At 42.1% G+C, this 23132-nt stretch overlaps 1 protein-coding gene across 1 annotated transcript in view; it reads right to left on the bottom strand.

Annotated features, from left to right (window-relative positions):
- TBC1D14 (TBC1 domain family member 14) overlaps positions 1–23132 on the bottom strand; it is a 110433-nt gene that overhangs the window by 67253 nt on the left and 20048 nt on the right. Inside the window, exon 3 of the mRNA XM_077815879.1 lies at positions 3303–3417. Within this exon, the coding sequence (XP_077672005.1) occupies positions 3303–3417 (115 nt within the window). The remainder of the gene's footprint in view (positions 1–3302; positions 3418–23132) is intronic.

Below are 23132 nucleotides of genomic sequence, written 5' to 3'. Positions count from 1 at the left end.
TATCCCAGACTGGGACAGAAGGGGGTGGGAAAGAGAAACTGATTAGAACTGGAGGGAGGGATCCAACCCTGCTGATGTAGGTGTCAATGACAAATTTCCGTTTTTCAGTTTTCTTTTTATAAAAACCTAAAAAGCTGCACACAAACTACATTAAAAATAGTATGTAATCATGTAATTAAGGACTATGATAATATATACATGCAGAAAAATGGGTGAACTAAGTGAACAATGGTAACTTTTGAGTGCTTGATTTTGCAACCTTAATAAAGTTCTTTTAAGGTAGTTTTTTTGAGTAGAATAAAAAAGTTTACAACTGATAAAATATATTAAAGACTGAATGAGACACTACATTAGCAGCATTCACGAAGCTCTTACTGTATTCACTGAAACATCTATCCTAGTAAACAATTATTCTAGAGTAAATCTTCATAGGACAGACTTAGGGTATGTCTACACTTGCAGAGTTTTTGTGCTATAAGTTTCACAGGTGAAAAGGAACTGGTGAAAGAAAAGTGAGCATGCAAACCAGTGCTTAATTCCTCAGACGTCAGAGTGTTTACACTACCAGCACTTCCATCACAGAGGAGAGCAGCGCTGTAGGTCATCTATCCCACAGTGCAGCTCTCTCAATAGGTCTTGTGGGAAGGGGGGGTTGAGCAGAAGGCATTCTGGGTCCCTGCTCAGTGCCTTGTGATGCACTGCTTCATGTCCCAGAAGCCCCATTACTTGTTTTTTTTGTGGCATTTAAAAACAAAACAAAAACAAACCCTGCTGTCTGGCTGCTTTCCCTGCCACATCTCCAAGCAAAGGGAAAGGGAGTTTCCAACTTCCCAGCGCTTATAGGGGGAGGGGCAGGCGGACGTCTGTTTACCTGGCATCAGAGCAGTGGAGATGCTGGCCAGAGTGGTCACTTTTGGAACTGTGGGATATCCTCCGGAGGCCAAAAGTTGTTTGCATAGGTAGAATGGGTCTTCGCTTTTACAACAAAGCAAAAAGAACAGGGGAAAGAACTGTATGCCTCTCGTGAAGATGGTTTTCTTTTTGCAGTGAAACATCTAAGTTTCACTGCAAAAAGTCATTAACCAGTGTAGACGCTCCCATGATTTTAGCGCAAAAAAGGGACATTTTGCGCTTTAAATGGCAAGTGTAAACATAGCCTTACATCACAACATACAAATGACTGAAATTAAAATCATTCATTCCTCTCTACCAGCAGAGCAGCTATGCTATTTCTCATGGTCCCAACTTCTCTCTCTCTAGGAAGTGCGGTGGCTGAGTGGCTAAGGAGCTTGACTACAATCCTGAAGATCGAGACTTGCTCAATCTCATACTGAAAGGCTACTTCTTGTTCACCCAGCTGTAAAACGGGTACCTGATGCATTGGATTAGGGCAGTCAAAGGCTGCCTTAGGTCAGACCTGATGCTCTCCACTTTACTCCCTTCTGTACCATTTGGCTATGAAACTGATGTGCCTTAGTCACCTCAGCCCGATGAGCCATTGACTCAGGGGAACTTTGACACAGCCTTTCCACAGTTTGAACAGAGTCAGCTACTCTTCTGCTCTTTCAAGTATGAACTATGGTATCTAAAGTTTCAGAATTTCCACATTTTGAAAATTAGTTTCAGGAAAGAAGCAAATGAAACTTATTAACAGATAACTTTCTGAAAACATTTCTATTTGTACTTGAGAGCAATTAGGGAAGACTGTTTAAACACTTACGGTTCAGCCAGAAACTCAACTGGATAGTGTGGGCGAGTGTGATTAAAGCCTTTTGAGAAAGATACTGCATATCTTCCTAAATGACCATCTACCCTTTTCTAAGGAATCCCACTATAAGATTTAACAACTGTAGTATTCTAGGAATACTGAATAGCTAAGGGTACCGGTAAGTTCAGTTCTTATTGAAGAGACAAAGTACAGAACAGCAAACAACTGACATCACAGGGAACAGTCACATTCTGCCATAGGGCCTAATAAAACTCCAGAAGTCAATGGTGGTAAGTAAGTGTTTGCACCAAGAGTTAGACGCACAGATGGCCATTTGAAAAGCATCACTTCAGTAATTTTAGAAGTTTCCAGGGAAAGGAATACTTCAGGGCAGAACTTGAAAATCCTCTTACCAAATATAAAAGTGTCAAGCTCTTTCCAGTAAGTGGGGTGGAAGAATTTAAGCAAATTTCTGAATAATTTAACACTGCATTAAGAGTCAAATTACTAGCTATTCTAGTTGCAAAGATGTTGTTTCACATAACAACCAAGGGCTTGTATACACAAAAAAGTTGTTAAGCTCTAATTATACCAGCATAGTGAAAGCACTACAAAGCCCCGTTAGCACGGGCGCATTTACACTAATGTAAGTGCACTTACACCAATATATCTTATTCCCATACAAAGAGACCAATAAAATATCCCAGCATAAGGCATCTTTATATTGCTATAACTGCATCCACACTAGGGGTTATACTGATATATCAGTTAAAAAAGGTGTCATACGCCTGACTGTTACCAGTACAAAAAACTGTGTACCAAATAAGTACCACACAGTGATACTCTTTCCCATCCCCCAGCTCCTTCATGTTGTAACTACAGTTATACAGTTTAATCTATCCAGAACCTTTCAGGCAGCCCTTTTCAGGTTTGGCTGTTAAATTCTTGTCATAATCCTGCAGGATGAACACATCTACATTTGAGATTAAAAAGTCTAGCACAGACAAACCCTTTGAAATTAATTATATTGAGTTAGCTAATTTCATCTATGACACCTTTAAATCAAATGCACACTTTAAAACACTAGCATTGGTAATCCACCTCCCCAAGAGGCAGTAGCTAGGACAATGGGAGAATTCTCCCTTCAATCTAGCATTATCTACACTGGGGGTGAGGTTGGTTTAACTGCGTCACTTGTGGACGTGGATTTTTCACGCCTTGAGTGACAGTTATACCAATTTAATTTCCTAGGGTAGACCAGGTCCTAGTTTAGGCAAGTGTCCAACCCTTCCAGCAGGATAATAAAGATGTTAAACTGTATTGAGACAAAGTGCTAAACTTATTACTATTTTTAAAAATGGCAGACTAGCTAACTGGATTTTAAAAAAAAATATAATTAAAAGTAAGGACATTCTGGGGGTGAGAGGTTGTTTGTCCCACCCCACCACCCAAAATTTCATTTGCAATTTTGTTTGTTTGAAGGGCTAAATATGCTTCAGAGACATGGACATAAATCATAAAACTTAACCAGACTAAATGTGCAACAGTAATCCTAAATCAAAGAAAACCGCAAAAATAAAGGATAAGCAAATACCTTCTGTATTCTCTTTGGATCTTTCTGTGAAATCTCTCTCAGAGGTACTTTTCCAAATAACTTCCAGCCCAAATCATTTTGTTTCTCCAGTCTTGTGTTTCTAGTAAACAAATTCCTATAGAAAAAAAGATTCATAAGGATTCAAAGGAATTTAACATTAACCAGGAAGGTAGTTAATTTGCACATTTTTAAAATTCAAACAGTACGTACTGCACTGTCCTGTGTAGTACCAGTTGTACCTTCAGAGGGTAAGTGACTTCAAGGCAGGGATTCCCTTCTTTGTGTAGCACCCCATACAAGCTAAGTACTGAAAGTTATCTCCAACTTTATGTCTTACCTACTAGAAATTCTTACCTAATCAAGTTCCTAAAAATATCTTCCATTATTGACAAAATAATGTATACACCGGGGTAGGCAACCTATGGCACGCATGCCAAAGGCAGCGGGCAAGCTGATTTTCAGTGGCACTCACACTGCCTAGGTCCTGGCCACAAGTCGGGGGGGGGGGGGGGAGGTGGCTCTGTATTTTAAATTTAAATTTTAAATGAAGCTTCTTAAACATTTTAAAAACCTTCTTTACTTTATGTACAACAATAGTTCAGTTGTATATTATAGACTTACAGAAACAGACCGTCTAAAAACGTTAAAATGTATTACTGGCACGTGAAACCTTAAATTAGAGTGAATAAATGAAGATTCGGCACACTACTTCTGAAAGGCTGCCGACCCCCGGTATACACAGTGTCCGCATGAGACTATTTCTCTCTCAGATGTCCCACTGTTGCAGCTCGAAAGGGCCTAGTGATAGCAGAAGTGCTAGTATACACAAGTCTCAAGGAAGAATGACAGGCTTTCCAGTAACATGTCATTTAACCCTGCTTACAGCAAGTTTACACAAAACGTCAGCAGCTACCAGGACATTGGGCACCACAGGGACTGCACTGACAGCAGTAAGCATGGGAAAGTCTAGGGAAACTGTACTTGTGTATATAAGGCCTTCAATATGGAAGTGACATTATCAAGACTTATTATAGACAATATCTGAAATGCCTTCCTTTGGTTTCATCTACAAGTGTTGGTTGAAATTTTCCCACCTGTTGCCATCACAAGTTCAGGTCACCTGGTGGTAACGAACAATGGGAATGTTAGTTTAGAAAAGATACCACTGGCCATCAGCCTTTGTATGCAGTTTTGTATAGACCTTCTCTGAGCAGGATTAGATGATCCTGTGTTTACAGTATCAGCTGCTCCCTTCTTTCACTCATGCTCCCAACATTGTTACCACTTGTGGAGCTAATTGGTGGTAGCAACAAGTGGCACTTGAAGCAAAAATATCCTAGTACAGTGATAACAGTAGTCTTAAAGGAAATCTGATAAACAGCTCATGCATTTGGCTAAGAGGACATGAAAACAGAGTCAATTACTCCAGATGCCTTGAAACAAAAACCCATACACAAATGAGAAGAAACTCAAACACAAAAATCTCCTGTGCCCTCCATATAAGTATTACAAAACCAGGATTTTAAAATTTATATTTAAGGGAAAATGTTCACTCTTCCCTGCAGCTGGTTCACTCGTTTTGCCTGATGCAGCTGCAATGGAATGTATTCTAGAGTACTGCAGTGTTTAAGGCACCCCTTCTATTTAATTTATGACTGATAAGCTTTTTAGTAACCTAACCAGCTCAACATCTCCAAGTGCTTTGTTCTCATAAGACAAATATTATTGCAATTATGGAAACTGTTATACAGTTGCATACAACTTAAGTCTATGCCCCACTTGGCCTGCTTCAATTAAAAAAACAAAACACACACCCCCAAATCTCTCCTTGAAGAGGCCAATAGCAGCTATGAAATGTAGTAATTCTGATGTCTGCTAAATATCTCAAATTAACCAGTTTATATATATGTACTGTCATGGTTCCTTCCCCACTCTGAACTCTAGGGTACAGATGTGGGGACCTGCATGAAAAACCCCCTAAGCTTATTTTTACCAGCTTAGGTTAAAACTTCCCTAAGGTACAAACTATTTTACCTTTTGCCCTTGGACTTCATTGCTGCCACCACCAAGCGTCTAACAAATATATAACAGGGAAAGAGTCCGCTTGGAAACGTCTTCCTCCCCCCCCCCACCCCAAATCCTCCCAAACCCTATACCCCCTTTCCTGGGGAAGGCTTGATAAAAATCCTCACCAATTTGCATAGGTGAACACAGACCCAAACCTTTGGATCTTAAGAACAATGAAAAAGCAATCAGGTTCTTAAAAGAAGAATTTTAATTGAAGAAAAAGTAAAAGAATCACCTCTGTAAAATCAGGATGGTAAATACCTTACAGGGTAATCAGATTCAAAACACAGAATCCCTCCAGGCAAAACCTTAAGTTACAAAAAGACAAAATCAGGAATATACATTCCATTCAGCATAACTTATTTTGTCAGCCATTTAAACAAAACAGACTAACGCATATCTAACTAGATTACTTATTAATCCTTTACAGGAGTTCTGACCTGCATTCCTGCTCTGGTCCTGGCAAAGGCAACAGACAGACAGCGAGAGCCTTTGTTTCTCCCCCCCTCCAGCTTTGAAAGTATCTTGTCTCCTCATTGGTCATTTTGGTCAGGTGCCAGTGAGGTTATCCTAGCTTCTTAACCCTTTACAGGTGAAAGGGTTTTTTCCCCTGGCCAGGAGGGATTTAAAGGTGGTTAGCCTTCCCTTTATATTTATGACATGCCCCCCAAATCACACAGATGGGGGGGAACACTGGCTGTGATTTCTTCCTGGAGCTCTAGGAGAAAACAGAGTTAATAAGACACATGTACCTCTAAATATACTACCAAGTATATAAAGACTAACAATATTTTCCACAGCTCAAGGACGATTTTAACCAGTTGATTCTGGGAAACTTTCAGGGGAGAGTGCATCAGCCACTTTGTTAGAAGCTCCTCAGATGTGTTGGATGTCGAAATCAAAATCTTGGAGAGCTAAACTCCACCGAACAAGTTTGTTATTTCCCATGGCGGCATGAAGCCACTGTAGTGCAGCATGGTCGGTTTGCAGGTGGAAACGCCGCCCACAAATGTATGGGCGTAGCTTTTCCAGAGCTTAGACAATAGTGTAACATTCTTTTTCACTGACTGACCAGTTGCTTTCCCTCTCAGCAAGAAGCTGTCTGAGAAACACTACAGGGTGGAATTCTTGATCTGGTCCTTCCTGCATTAAAACTGCTCCCACACCACACTCAGACGCATCTGTGGTTACTAGGAACAGTGTGTCAAAGTCTGGGGCCTTAGTACAGGGTCAGACATGAGTGTCGCTTTAAGCTTGTTAAAGGCCTTTGGACACTCTTCGGTCCACTGAACGGCATTTGGCGGTTTCTTTTTGGTTACGTCTGTCAGTGGGGCGGTGATTTGGCTGGATTGTGGTACAAATTGCCTGTAATATCCAGCCAAGCCTAAGAAGGATTGGACCTGTTTGTTTGACTTTGGGACAGGCCACTTTTGGATAGCATCCACTTTGGCCTGTAGGGAGTTGATAGTTCCTTGACCCACCTGGTGTCCAAGGTAAGTCACTCTGTTTAGGCCTATTTGACACTTCTTAGCCTTAACAGTTAGTCCTGCCTCCCTTATGCGCTCAAGGACTTTTTGTAGATGTTCCAGGTGTTCTGCCCAGGAATCCAAAAATATGGCCACATCGTCAAGGTAGGCGACTGCATATTCTCCTAATCCCGCTAGGAGACCATCTACAAGTCTTTGGAAGGTGGCGGGTGCATTCTGCAGCCCGAAAGGGAGTACATTAAATACATACAGCCCAACATGTGTGGTGAAGGCTCACCTTTCCTTGGCGGATTCATCTAGCGGTACCTGCCAGTGCCCCTTGGTTAAGTCCAAGGTAGAGATGAACTGGGCCCGTCCCAGTTTCTCTAATTGTTCATCTGTGTGTGGCATTGGATAGTTGTCTGGGCGAGTTACAGCATTTAGCTTATGGTAGTCCATGCAAAATCGTATCTCCCTATCTGGTTTGGGAACTAGAACCACTGGAGATGCCCATGCACTGCCAGGGGGCGGATTACCCGCATCTGTAGCATATCCTGGATCTCCCGTTCTATAGCAGTTTTAGCTTGAGGAGACTGCCGGTAAGGTTGGACTTTAATTGGGTGAGCATTACTGGTGTTAATGGAGTGGTATGCCCGTTCAGTCAGTCCTGGGGTGGCTGAGAACATTGGCGCGTAGCTAGCGCACAGTTCCTTGATCTGTTGTTGCTGCACATGCCCAAGGGTCATGGAGAGGTTCACCTCTTCAATGTCACCAGCACTTTTCCCTTCGTAGTAGACACCTTCATGCCACTCAGCATCATCTCCTCCCTGGGCTGTAAACTGACAACCTTTAATTCTCTGGAATAAAAGGGCTTTAGAGAATTAATATGGTACACCTTAGGCTTTTGGTTGGAGGTGGGGAATGCTATGAGATAATTAACAGCTCCCAGGAGCTCCTGGACTGTGAATGGCCCTTCCCATGAAGCTTCCATTTTATGGGCCTGGAGGAGTGTCTTTAAGACCATGACCTGGTCCCCTACTTTGAAGGAACACTCTCTGGCATGTTTATCATACCAGGCTTTTTGCTCTTTTTGAGCATCCTTTAGGTTTTCTTTAGCAAGGGCTAAAGAGGTTTGGAGGGTGTTTTGTAGGTTGGTTACAAAGTCCAGAATGTTAGTTCCTGGAAAAGGTGTAAACCCCTCCCGTTGCTGCTTCACCAACTGTAATGGCCCCTTAACCTCGTGACCACATACAAGTTCAAAATGGTGAAAACCCTAAACTGGGATGTGGTACAGCTCTGTAAGCAAAGAGCAACTGCTGCAACACTAGGTCCCAATCATTGGAGTGCTCATTTATGAATTTACGTATCATGGCCCCCAAAGTCCCATTAAATTTCTCCACCAGGCCATTTGTTTGATGATGGTAAGGGGTGGCAACCAAGTGATTCACCCCATGAGCTTCCCAAAGGCTTTCCATAGTTCCTGTCAGGAAATTAGTCCCTGCATCTGTGAGGATGTCGGAGGGCCAACCTACCCTGGCAAAAATGTCTGCTAGTGCCTGGCACACACTTTTAGCCCTGGTGTTGCTTAGAGCTACTGCTTCCGGCCATCGGGTGGCAAAATCCATGAAAGTCAGTATGTACTGCTTTCCTCTGGCTGTCTTTTTTGGAAAAGGACCCAAAATATCCACAGCTACTTGCTGAAATGGAACTTCCATGATGGGGAGTGGCTGGAGAGAGGCTTTGACCTGGTCTTGGGGTTTTCCCACTCTTTGGCACACCTCAGAAGACTGGACATAGGTAGAAACATCCTTGCCCATTCCCTCCCAGTGGAATGACCCCCCCCATATGGTCTTTGGTCCTGTTCACCCCAGCATGGCCACTAGGATGATCATGGGCCAAGCTCAAGAGCTTGACCCGGTACTTAGTTGGAACTACCAACTGTCTGAGGATGCCAGTCTTCCTGGTGTCCACCAGAAAGAGTTTTCTTGTATAGAAGTCCTCTTTCTACAACAAACTGGGATCAATTAGAAGAGCTGAGAGGCGGTGGGTTGCTCCAGCCACTGTCCAAGCTCTCTGGAGGCTTTCATCTGCTTCCTGTTCAGTCTGGAACTGTTCCCTTGATGCTAGAGACATCAGTTCCTCATTGGATTGTGGACCTAGGCGTGGTCCCTTTGGAAGCGATGTAGGGGATGGGGCTGTTTCCGTTAACTGTGAACAGCTCTCTGCAGGTGCATTATGTTGGGGTTCAGGCTCCGGCTGAGCCTCTTGTGTAGGGTTATTGGCTGCTGCCGGTTCTGGGACTGGCTCTGTCTGGGTCTCTGGGACTGGCTCCACTACTGCTGTTGTAGATGTTGGCATGGGGTCCGGGTCCGTCACCTCTGACCGGATCCTGGTAGAAGTTTCCAGAACAGAGCTAGGTGGGACGGCTTGCTTAGCCTGGCTGCGGGTGACCATTCCCACCCGCTTGGCTAGCTTCACATGATTGGCCAAGTCGTCCCCCAAACAGCATGGGGATGGGATAATCATCATATACTGCAAAAGTCCACATTCCTGACCAGCCCTTGTACTGGACAGGCAACTTGGCTGTAGGCAAATTGAAAGAGTTGGACTTGAAGGGTTGAATTGTCACTCGGATCTCGGGGTCTATTAAATTGGGGTCCACTAAGGAAGCATGGATAGCCGACACGTGTGCTCTGGTGTCCCTCCATGCGGTGACCTTCTTCCTGCCCACACTCACAGTTTCCCTCCGCTCCGAGGGTATCTGGGAGGTATCTGGGCCTGAGGACCTCTGGTGTGATTCAGAGGCAATGAACTGTAATCTGTTGGGGTTCTTGGAGCAGTTGGCCTTTACATGCCCCAGCTTGTTTCATTTAAAACATCGTCCAGCTGATGAGTCACTGGGGCGAGGTGGGTTGCTGGAGAACGGTGTGGCAGGAAGATAAGGTGTTTGGAGTACTTCTTTGTGTGTAGTTGGGGCCCTGGGCTGCCCCCGGTAGTAGGGTGTGGTCTGAGGGTGTCCCTTCTAGTATGTGCTCCAACTGCGACCAGAGTTGTTCCTCTCTCCTCCCTCCACCCATTTTGTTCCGGCTTGCCCCGCCTCTCTGGCGGTCTGGGACTACTCGTATCGATCAGCACAAGAATCAAGACTTTCTGCCAAGTCCATTTCTTTATCCCATAAACACTGTTTTATTTCCTCCTTGGACATATTCAGAAATTGCTCCTGAGCTATCAAATCACACATTCTGTCAAAGCTAGTGACACCCCTTCCTTGGAATATCTAACATTCTTCATCTGGTTTAGATGAACCACATTACTTAGTCCAGGCCCTCTCTTCAGGGTTCAAAATTTTACTCTGTACGTTGCAGATGTAGTTTGAAATTGCTTTAAAACCAAATCTTTGAACTTATTATAGCCAGAAGCCTCATCACCCTTATAGCCAGAAGCCTCAACCTTGCCTCCATAGCTCTCCTGTGGGCAGCCTCTTGGGCTGTTTCCTCGGTTTCTCAAAAAGAAAAGGAGTACTTGTGGCACCTTAGAGACTAACCAATTTGAGCATGAGCTTTCGTGAGCTACAGCTCACTTCATCGGATGCATCCGATGAAGTGAGCTGTAGCTCACGAAAGCTCATGCTCAAATTGGTTAGTCTCTAAGGTGCCACAAGTACTCCTTTTCTTTTTGCGAATACAGACTAACACGGCTGTTACTCTGAAACCTGTCATTATCCTTGGTTTCTGTCATGTTTGTCTTAGTTTTTAACTAACTTTACACCCGAGAGTTAGAAATAAAAAAAAAAAAAAACTTGGTTTGTCAAAAATATATTATATATAGGTTGTGCTGTAACTGGATACCTATGTTCTCTGATAGTGACTGTCAGCCCACAGAAAAATCCTTTAAAAAAATAAAAAAAAACCCTAACACCTTTGTCTCCAGGCAAATAGACAGAAAACCCCTCTAGATACTCTTAGGTAAAAAACGACTTCAGGTCTGTGAAGACTTGTGGATTTCCCTGCAGGAGGTTAACTACCCTGCCTTCAGGTAGAGAAAACTCCAGCTCACAAAAGACAATTGTTTTGTTTCTGCTCTGGCCCCCAAGCAGAGACAAGAAAACCTAACTGCTTTCAGCTTAAAACCTGCTTTCCAGCAGCCCAAAGGAAAAAAAAATATTTCCTTTTAAAAAAAAAAAATCTGTGTTTCTGGTTCAAAAAATCTCAAATTGATCTCAAAATGATTTCAAGTTAATCCCACTGCTCTGCCACCATGTCAAGGTTCCTTCCCCACTCTGAACTCTAGGGTATAGATGTGGGGACCTGCATGAAAAGCTTATTTTTACCAGCTTAGGTTAAAACTTCCCCAAGGTACAGACTATTTTACTTTTGCCCTTGGACTTTATTGCTGCCACCACAAAACGTCTAACAAACATAACAGGGAAAGAGCCTGCTTGGAAACATCTCTCTCCCCCAGAATCCTCCCAAACCTTACACCCCCTTTCCTGGGGAAGGCTTGATAAAAATCCTCACCAATTTGCATAGGTGAACACAGATCCAAACCCTTGGATCTTAAGAACAATGAAAAAGCCATTAGGTTCTTAAAAGAAGAATTTTAATTGAAGAAAAAGTAAAAGAATCACCTCTGTAAAACCAGCTTTGAAAGTATCTTGTCTCCTCATTGGTCATCTTGGTCAGGTGCCAGCGGGGTTATCTTTAGCGTCTTAACCCTTTACAGATGAAAGGGTTTTTTCCTCTGGCCAGGAGGGATTTAAAGGTGGTTAGCCTTCCCTTTACATTTATGACATGTACTATTACATATCACAAACTATTCCTTTAGCAAAGGCTATACAATTTAGACCAGTACATGTTCACAGCTAAGTAAACAGTTCTTAGTAGTTTACTATGTTTTATATTAACCTGCCATCAAAAACTGGCAAACTATCCCAATGTCTTGTTTCTGCTGAGCACATATGCACCCATTACAGGCAACACTGAACCACATATTCCAGAACTGATTATTAGGCCTTCATTTGTGCCTTCCCCCAAATTAATGTCATCACAATGTGTGTGGGTATGTATTGTAATTGAGCTATTTTTACTGGTTTAGGAACACCTACCTCAAACACAAAAATCTTATTTACAAGAATGGATTACATGCCTCAATACCCTCAAGAGTATAGTTAACTTGAAGGTCCTCTTTGGTTATCAGATTAAGATACAGATAAGATCAAGAAGTTAATTAAGGAGTATGGAAATCACTACTAGTCAGAAGCAGTTGGTGTTCAAAGTAGGAGATGTGGCCCCACCTCCTACATGCACAAGCTGGCCAGTTTTTCCATATTGAAAATATGGAGACAATGAGGGAAAGGGGAAATGTTTTGGTGAGAGATTATGGAAACTGACTAGGAAAAGGGAGAAACCTAGTGTCCACTCTCTCATCTTCCACTACCTGTTTACTTTCAGACCGTAAAGACATTTTACAGTAAGTGGTTGGAGGGGAGAAAGTGTTAATCCCCAATTCACCCTCCCCCCATTTCCCCACCCTGTCTACACGCCCATTCATCCACAATCAGGTCTGCCAACCTAGCTCAGATCCCTCAAACCTCACCTAATTGTGAAGTCATCACCAAGGCGGCAGGTTGTATTGCACCTGACAGTAAAACAGCAACATTGGTAACCGTATCATCATCAATGGGGCTTAGTCTCATCATCCCTCAAATGATCAACCCTCCCTTTTAAGTGTTCAGATATTACCATCTCTATCAATGTTCAGATATCAATCATCCATACCTTTGTCACTCCTATTATTTACAGAAATATCACCTGGCTCAATGTCTAGTTGGCAGCCGGTATCAAGCGGAGAGTGCCCAAGGGGTTGGTTTTGTTCAACATCTTCATTAACTATATGGATGACTGAATGGATTACACCCTCAGCAAGTTTGCAGAGGACACTAAGCTGGCGGGAGATGGAGATATGCTGGAGAGTCTGAACAGGGTCCAGAGTGACCTAGACAAATTGGAGGATTGGGCCAAAAGAAATCTGAGGAGATTCAACAAGGACAAGTGCAGAGTCCTGCACTTAGGACAGAAGAATCCCATGCACTGCTACAGGCTGGGGACTGACTGGCTAAGCGGCAGTTCTGCAGAAAAGGACCTGGGGTTTACAATGGACGAGAAGCTGGATACAAGTCAGTGTGCCCTTGTTGCCAACAAGGCTAATGGCATATTGGGCTGCATTAGTAGAAGCATTGTCAGCAGATTGAAGGAAGCAATTATTCCCCTCTACTCGGCACTGGTGAGGCCACACCTGGAGTATTGCATCCAGTTTTGGGGCCCCTGCTACAGAAAGGACGTGAACAAACTGGAGATAGTCCAGCAGAGGGTAACGAAAATTATTAGGGTACTGGGGCACATGACTTATGAGGAGAGGCTGAGGGAACTGGGATTATTTAGTCTGCAGAAGAGAAGAGTGAGGGAGGATTTGACAGCAGCCTTCAACTACCTGAAGGGGGGTTTCAAAGAGGATGGAGCTCGGCTGTTCTCAGTGGTAGCAGATGACAGCACAAGGAGCAATGGTCTCAAGTTGCAGTGGGGGAGATCCAGAAATAGGCAGTGTGGATATTAGGAAAAAACTATTTCACTAGCAGGGTGGTGAAGCACTGGAATGGGTTATCTAGGGTGGTGGTGGAATTTCCATCCTTAGGAGGTTTTTAAGGCCTGGCTTGACAAAGCCCTGGCTGGGATGATTTAGTTGCGGTTGGTCCTGCTTTGAGCAGGGAGTTGAACTAGATGACCTCCTGAGGTCTCTTTCAACTCTAATCTTCTATGATTCTAGGGAAGAATGGTGTGATGATAATACAACGGCAAACCTAACCTGCTACCGTAGGAAACACTCTGTACACTCTGATCAAGCATAGCCAAAACTTTCGGTAGAGCAAAGATTTTCTTTATAGTCATCATCCGATCTGGAGCCATGGGCAGGGCGGAGTTTTCATTAGGCACAGTACCTATGGGTATTGATATTTTAGGGGCGCCTAAAAATTCAAATGTTGCCGCTCCCGGGTCCTGGCAGGGGCTGGGCCAGGGCCAGCAGAGGGGGGAGATAGCCCCAAGCAGCCCTGCTGGAGCACTCCTCACTCAGCCTGGTTGACAGAGTCACCTCCCAACAAGGAGTGCAGCTGGGGGACAGGGCTTGAGAGAGTGGGTCTCTGAAGGGGTTTGTGGTGGGGGGGGCCGCTCTGGGCAGTGGGAGAGGTCTGTGCGTGTTGAGGTGCTGGGCAGTGGGGCTCTGTGGGCAGGGAGGCACCTAAAAGTTAAAAGTGGCAGGGTACCAGTGCTGCAAGCGGGGTGGGGGGCTCTGAGCCACCACAAGTGGCCACAGCTCCTGGCCGCTGCAGGTGGCAGGGGAGGCTCTGAGTCCCTGTGCCTGGAAACGCCCAAGATGTAAATCTGGCGCTGGGCTAGGATTTTTAACCACAAACTATCTTCATTCCCTCAGCCAATTCCAAAACAAAAAAGTCTTAGATATCAATGAGCTCACGACATACACAGAAAGACCAAAAAGAGCTGAATATATAGCATGGTTAAGAGAAAACTCGGGACAGTCTACAAATATCTGAAGGGTATAAACGCTGTGGAATTAGAAGAATTTAAAATAGCAAACAAGAGGTATAAGAGTATGTAAATTGAAGCTAATAAAACATTTAGGCTATTCACATCATGAAGTGTTCCTGATATCAAGTTGTATTCGGTTGTGAAAGTCTTGCATATTCCCCCAAAACAAAATATCACTCGTTACTTGTAGAACTAGACTAGAATGAACACTAGAATAGGTATTGTAGGGAACAAAGCTGCATTGCCTCAAGAAGGCAGACTGGACGACCTGGATGAACAGACCTTTGTACGGTCCGCCCGTTTGTCATTGGACAAGTATATTATATTACAAAAAGCAACCATAATTGACACTGACTGGCATCCTTTCTGGCCACCTCCACAAATGACAAGAATCTAATATGCTATGAAGCCTAGAGGTGAGTGTACCTCTGAGTTGAGGTACTTTCCATCGTAAGTATGTCCAAGCTCAAATTCACTACTTTGCAAATGAAATGCTTCCAGGGCTGTGGAATCCTTTTCACAAAGATGGTAGTCATGTGATTCCCACCCCCCTTCCCCTCTCACCCCCCACTGGAGGGTACTAGTACTTGCTATGCTATTTCTCCTTCCTAGTGAGATGCAGAACTACAATCTATTCTTATGCTGAGAGCAAAAAGCTAAGCTAGGACAATAAATGTACAAATAAAGTATTAGTTCTATTCTCTGCTAGGTATTTGCACAAAGAATTGAAATGTACACAGAAAGGCCAATTCCACACATTTCTCTTGAATCCAACCTAGGAATCACATGTTCTTCCTATTTCAATTTACACAAAAGTATTAATAGAGTCTTTCACAACTCACCGCTAGTCCACCACCAAAAATAAACTAACATTACTACTAAAGGGAGCTACGTACAGTAGCAGCATTTTCCTTTAAGTATACACAGAAGCAGGCAAACAGGAATTACAAGGTATAAGAAACAGGAAATCTAGTTTCCATGTTATTGTGATTTTCAAGTCTAGAAGTAAGAGGATAGTTCTCTTTCAGGTTTGTTTTTGTTGCGGATTTTATTTATTTATCCTGCAGCATTTGCTATTCTATTTCATAGACTGAACCATCTTTTGTAACAGTTTGTTACACGCTGATTGCTTATGTCTCATGAGATCCTTCAAGTGTAAGGAACAATTCTACCCAGGCATTTCTCATTAACTTATCACTGTAGTTCATATATGTAATTGTGCAATACAAATTAAGGTACAATTTATGTCCAAAAACTATATTCTTCAACTCTCACAGTGAGGTCTGCCTGGCCCAGTGGACACGGTACTAGACTGAGAATCAGGAGTCCTGGGTTCTATTCCAGGGTTTGCTGGGTAACTGTGGGCAAGTCACTTCCCTCCCTGTGCGTCAGTTTCCCGATCTGTAAACTGGGATAATATACTGAACTCCCTTGTAAAGCACTTTGAAGTGTACGGATAAAAAGTGGTATATGAGAACTGGGTATTGTTATTATGACCACCATGTTTTTGGAGAAAAAAGCCAGCTCTGGTCCACACTATGAAATTTAACCATGTCTAAACACAGGGCCAGCATGGGGCACATAGCTAAGACCTGAAAATGAGTACTAGCCACAGGCAAAGAAATCATTATTCAGCACTTTGTCAGCTAACTGCAACTAAACACTAATACAAGGTCCATTGTGTAAATTGTTGTGAATGGGCCACATCCACCCTAACTGAACTGGCCTCATTAGCACTGACCCCCACTTGGTAAGGCAACTCCCATCTTTTCATGTGCTGTATATTTATACCTGCTTACTGTATTTTTTTAATCCATGAATCTGATGAAGTGGGTTATAGCCCACAAAAGCTTATGCCCAACTCTAAAGTGCCAGAAGGACTTGCTCGTTGTTTTTGCTGATACAGACTAATGCGGCTACCCATTTCAAACCTAACTGAATTGGTTAATTGAAATTTTGTCTGTATGACTTCCACTGTAAAGTCTTGGGGCAGTGGCCATATCTTCCTCTGCCTGTGCTATGTCAAGGACCCATGCTCAGTTAGTTAACTGGAAAGGAAGCTGAAAAAAAACAGATAAATCCAAGCAATTTGCTTAATTTAAGGTGCTGGTTGTCTTTGCGGATTCTGTCACATCCAAATACTGGTACCTTGTTGGCCTCCAAATCTTGTTGGGTGCCCCCTACTCCCAGTGCACCCACTCCTCTGACTACAATGCAGTTCGAGACACAAAATAGACAAGGTAATATCTTATTGGACCAACTTCTGTTGGAAAGAGAAGCTTACCCAGAGCTCTTCTTCAGTTCAGTGCGGCTGTCATTTGACATAGTGAAGACATGGCTCCATCTTGTCTTGGGTAGAATGGGGGGAGATTAAAAAAATAGTATTTTATCAAACTTCTCCCACATTCTAAGCCCTCCCATTTTAAGTTCTATGTTGAGATTCCAAAACAAGACTCCACATGCAGCAGGCTGTACAGCCCTTCATAAGACCATCACCCATTTAATCAGCACTAAAATAATTGTTGACATTTAGGTCATTAAGATTCAGAGTCAACATGCATTGCAACGAACAAAGGCAGTTAAACTTTGCTCAGAGCTATTGTTTCTAGATGTCTGCAGACAACATGGCATTGGTTTATCCTCTGTTCACGTACGTCTAGGGCTTCACAGCCACAAAGGGCAAGTGACTTTTCCTCACAATGAAAGTATACATTCCGGCACACAAAATGTCAGTCTCCAAAAAAAAAAACAAAAAAAAAAACGCACCAGATTCCTAAGCCAGCACAAACTGGCCCAAATTAGATGATTTTGTAATATTAGTCACAACCTAACCTTCCTGTAACTGTGATCCTGTAGTATCCTAAAGCCTTGGTCTATCCAAGGCTGTGACATGGTTTAACCACACTTAGGTCCTAACTACACAGCAAGAGAAAAGTGTAAAAGAAAAATCTGCAAAAAAAAATGTTGCAATACTTTTCATCTGGAACTATCGTCTAATCATCAAGCTTTGTGTCAAGTTTAATTCTAGTACCACCTACGCTAGAAAAATTGCTGCAACGTGGCATTTGGTTGCAACACTAGGTCCCAGCACTTAAAATACTGTTCTGTCCTTGCTATATGGACAAGACCAAACTATTTTACTATTGTTCCCAAATCCTGCAGAGTCCAAGGATCCAACATGATTAGGGAATGTGATTTTCTCCCATTTCCAGTGCTAGATCCAACCACTTGAACTATGCCCGACACTATACTGCTGTAAAAACTAAAAGTCTCCATTCGACTCTCCTAGCGCAGGCGGAGCGCTGCAAGTCTCTGAAGAAGGAACCATTACGTCTTCTTCTGTTGTACAACTCAGTAATTTATAATCAAAAGCTTTGCTTTAAGTTTGAGTTACCAGAGCAAAAAGCCCCCAAACATTAATTGTTAGAGAGAAACAGGCTTTCCAGATTTGAGCAACTCTGAGGAGTTTTTAGAAAGCTAAATTGAGCAGCCTCAATTCTGAGCCAAGTTCATGCATGAAAAGTTTTAGTCCAAAGGATAAATCAGTGAAAGGGTCAGCCATGGCTGGTAAAGAGTTATAGATTAAACAAAAATAACTGTACTATGATTTTACAGTCTCTCTCTCACACACACACACTTTTGGTGGGAAGGGGGCAGAACCTAGACTTATTTTAAAAATCAAGTTTTCTAACCTCAAATTTCACAGTAATTTTAAGTCACAAGAAATTGATTTGATACCTTACGTTTAAAAAAAAAAAAAAAAGGGTTGAGGCATCAGAAAATTCATATGCCACGGTGTCATCTCCTTCTACTCCAATGTCTCCTTCACAGCCTTTACAGTATGTCAGGTTGATTCACAGTATGGAGTTTAACAGCAATACCTGACATGATGCATCATGTCCGTTGTATCATTAGTACAGAGAAATTAGTGTGTCATGGGTTTAATTTGCACCCCTACCAAAAATGTGAAACATAACACTAAACTGCAGCAGCAAGTTTTAAAAAAGTTTAAGAGTACGGACAAAGATGACATCACACTGAAAATGGAAAATGAGTCTTTCTGCAAAGTCCCCTGTAAAATGAAGTGTGGCACATAAAACGTGTTTTGCCTTGTTATTGCAGAAGTATTTTCAATTAATTTGTGAGAAGAAAAATTCTCAACCTGGAGAGAATGTAAGTTCTCACTCAAGAGTGAGCTTTTAAGATGACTGATCTTTTACTTGTGTACAACTGGTTTAGCTGCTAGTGCTTTCCGAAAGCAGTGTTCAATTTAGATTTATCAATACATTATGGAGAAAAGAGGAGGGAGGGACATGGTAGTAAAGGATAGTTACATTAGATACCTTTAGCGTCTTCACTATGTTCAAAGTGAATGCAATTCATCAGGAATAATGTACTTATAGCTAACCTCAGTTTGGTTAAGAAAATTATTGTTTTTGATAAAATTTAAAAACATTCAGCATTCATTAAGATTTTATAGTGCACATTGAAAAATGTTTTTCATACACCTGGCAATACCAAGACACATGCAGTATTGTGCCCTCCCACAGCTATCTGAAAGTCTTCTAGTATCATTCAATACCAAGAATACCTAATAAATAAATTCCACTGGCACTCTCTCAAAGCTTTTCCAAGTTCACATGTTTTTTTTAAACTCATACCACATACAGAAGAGCATTGTCTGCTGCTTTCAACCTTCCCAAAAAGCCAGGGAATCCCCAGAAGAAAACTTCAGCTGCCACTCTTAGTTGGATAGGTTATATAGCCATTCCATTAGCTTTGTATTGTCCATTCAGGTATTTTCACACTCTGATGTCTTATTTACAGAGTTTAAAAATCATTAAAAAAATATATTACTGAAGTTGAACTGCTACCTTAAGCAAATAGTAACTTTCTAATTAAAAAACAAAACAAAAAAAATCTTGTATACAAACCTGTCCATTAAGAGGAGTACAGAAGGTGCTGCCATAGTTTCTATTGCTAATTTAATCCAGATTTGAAAATCAGTTGCAAGGGTCCTCGAAATGTGTCTGAATCCTTTCACAGTCAAATCCACACAGCTAAAGATTTAATGTTCTACACCTTCACAGAATGCCGTCAGAGTCAAGGAACTCTACCTCTTAGTAATTGTCACTGTGTCAACAGGAAAAAGGAAGGACTCCCACACGGTGTATTCATCAGAGGGTGGGGAAAAGCAGAAAGTCAGGTAGGTAGACACCTTTTGAAATCTGCTGTATACAAACTCAAATTACAGTCTCCCTTCTGGCCATGTGTACAGTATTGTATCCATAGTTGTAATTCTTAGAAATAAAATCTTAAAAATGAAATTTGCTAATTTGGCAGCTAAATCAAAAGGTGTACATAAGATGTTTTAATCACAGTATATTTGAGATTTAGTCATATAGATTATAAACATACAGAGAGTGATACTTGTTAACCCCCTGCTTTCAAACTTCCACATGCCTTTCATCAAGTTGTACTCTCTTACCAGTGACATGGTCCTCAAAACCATTAAACATTAAAACAGGAATTAGTCATGGGCTAGGAGGGATCAGGGTCCTGGAACAATTTGTACGGTGGGGGTGCTGAAAGCCACTGAACCAAACTGTAAGCCCTGTATGTAATGGAAACCACTTTGAGACAGAGGGTGTGGCAGCACCCCAAACACCTGTAGTTCCAGCACCTAAGGGACGGATTGTGCTTTGGCTGCTTTTGGAAAGGTCACCAATATGGAAATCATGCTGTGACCCAAGAACCTCCTAATGCCAACTGGCAGAGGTCACAGAGGCTGCAATGTGTTTTACAGGGATCCCCTGGGTCAGTTATATGCATAATACTTCACTAGAGGGTGGAATATCAAGTTGAAATTGAGAGCCAGTAAAAGAAAAAAAAAAACAAAAAAACACACATACCAACTGGTCACCGTAAACATTGTGAAATATATGTAGGGAGAACACTGAAAGAGTTACGTACCTATGCTACAAATTACATTACTACAGTCTGCAAGTTAAAGCAGGTCACTAGAAGGTGACAAACATGTTATTTTCAGACAGGCAGGAGACGCTTATCTGACTGGGTATACACAAATTGAGTATTATATACTTCACAAGGGCATGGATCACTTGATGATTACCTGCTCTGAAGCACCTGGCATTGACCATTGTCGGAAGACAGGATACTGGGCTAGATGGACCTTCAGTCTGACCCAGTATGGCTGTTCTTATGTTCTTACAATGCTGTCATAAATATAAAGGGAAGGCTAACCACCTTTAAATCCCTTCTGGCCAGAGGAAAAAACCCTTTCACCTGTAAAGAGTTAAGAAGCTAAAGATAACCTCGCTGGCACCTGACCAAAATGGAGACAAGATACTTTCAAAGCTGGCAGGGAGGGGAGTGGGGACAAAGGGGGGGGTGTGTGTGTGTGTGTGTGTGTGTGTGTGTGTGTGTGTGTGTGTGTGTGTGTGTGTGTGTGTGTGTGTGTGTGTGTGTGTGTGTGTGTGTGTGTGTGTGTGTGTTAACTCCTGTTAAGGGCTAATAAGCACTTCAGTTAGATATAAGTTAGATTCTGTTTTGTTTAAATGGCTGATAAAATAAGTTGTGCTGAATGGAATGTATATTCCTGTTTTTGTGTCTTTTTGTAACTTAAGGTTTTGCCTAGAGGGATTCTTTATGTTTTGAATCGGATTACCCTATAAGGTATTTACCATCCTGATTTTACGGAGGTGATTCTTCTACTTTTTCTTCAATTAAAATTCTTCTTTTAAGAACCTGATTGCTTTTTCATTGTTCTTAAGATCCAAAGGTTTGGGTCTGTGTTCACCTATGCAAATTGGTGAGGATTTTTATCAAGCCTTCCCCAGGAAAGGGGGTGTAGGGTTTGGGAGGATTTGGGGTGGAGGGGAAAAAAAAGACGTTTCCAAGCAGGCTCTTTCCCTGTTATATATTTGTTAGATGCTTGGTGGTGGCAGCAATAAAGTCCAAGGGCAAAAGGTAAAATAGTTTGTACCTTGGGGAAGTTTTAACCTAAGCTGGTAAAAATAAGTTTAAGGGGTTTTTCCATGCATGTCCCCACATCTGTACCCTGGAGTTCAGAGTGGGAAAGGAACCTTGACAAATGGATACCTGTTTACATACTAAACCAACAGTTAATCAAGATTAAAAAATTAACAAGAGACCACAAAACCTGCAGGAAGGAATACTTTTTCTGGTAGAAGTACTTGACTTTAAATGTACACTGTCAATCTATAGGTTCTTTTAGCAATCAGCATAGATAACAATTATACAGCCTTCATTATAAAACTGCTAACTGGCAACAGGAAAAGTGGGATCTGAGGACACATATACACAAACTCCATTGGGTGAATAGGCCCAGAATTGAGATGCTTGACACAGCACAACAGGCTCTTCCCTCCTTCCAGAATCACTGCTGGAGAGGTTACAGTGTTAGGGCTTGTCTTCACTGTGGGGGAGGAGGAGAAGGAGGCGGCGGAGAGGGGTAAATCGACCTATTCTATGCTACTCCAGATACATGAATAACTAGTCCTGCTAAAAATCTATCCCTGGCTGCATCGATTGCAGCAGCATTGATCTCCCCGTAGCAAAGACCAGCCCTAAGTTACGACAGGCCTTGACATTTTGAGGCATTACTTCTTTCATAACAGCCTAGATTACAAGATTTAACAAGTTCTATCCATATTAAGCAGGAAAAAAAATTGTATAATCAACATCCAGATAGAGATTAATATTTTATACAAGAAATATTCATGTTTTTTCTTACACCTCCTATACCACCAATCTCAAGATATATTCAGTAGCACTCAAAAGTATCCTGTTCCAGACACAGATCTTTAATTATCCACTGCATTCTTATTGCAGAGTTGTAATGCAACCATCCCCTTTACTTTATCTCCAGACCATTTTTGTCTTAGCCTTTATTGTGTCACTTAGGGCAGAAAAACTCCAACTGTACTTTTGCACCTCAATTTTGATCATTATCAAACTGAAAAATATAAGGGAGCTAAAAATAAAGTACTATGGTAATTAAAGAATGGTTTAAAAAAGTTCATTTATTATGAAAGCTCTCACTCAGTATCCATTTATTTAATCTATTTGCACCATGCACAATGTGTTTTGCAGAATCAGAGCCATTAAGGGAACGCAGAACAGGGTAGACATTAAGTAGAACTCTTGAAGGTCAAAGTAATGTTGCTGTTATAATTTCTGCACACTGCAATAATAGTCCACAGTGGACATTACTGATAAGGGAGTCGGATGGAGATTAGCTGGTATTTTAATTATAGATGGTCAGAAATATAGCAGTCATGTGACAGGAACTGTACAGATAGCTCAACTAAGTTGATTAAAAAAAAGCTATTAGCCACCACAGTCTGAACCAGGGTAACCACCCAAGCTACAAAAAATTGCTGCAAGCTCCTTGACATCACCACCCCCAGACTGAAAGAGCGTACTTCACATTGGCAGCGTAGACATAGCCAAGTTTTTTCACCAAAAGTTATACCACCTTTATTAAAGCGATTTAATTAAAACCTATGTTGCATGTCCACACTAGCTCTGTGTCTCTGGCACGCATGCACACTAGCAGCTCTTGCAATGACAAAGAGCCGTGCACTGTGGTGCTATCCCACCATGCAACTGGCCGCAGGGAGCTTTGGGAAGGGGTTGCAATGCCTCATGGG

This window comes from Eretmochelys imbricata, chromosome 4 (assembly GCF_965152235.1).
Source record: "Eretmochelys imbricata isolate rEreImb1 chromosome 4, rEreImb1.hap1, whole genome shotgun sequence".
Taxonomy (NCBI): Eukaryota; Metazoa; Chordata; order Testudines; family Cheloniidae; genus Eretmochelys; species Eretmochelys imbricata.
This window is presented reverse-complemented; position numbering and strand designations above follow the sequence as displayed.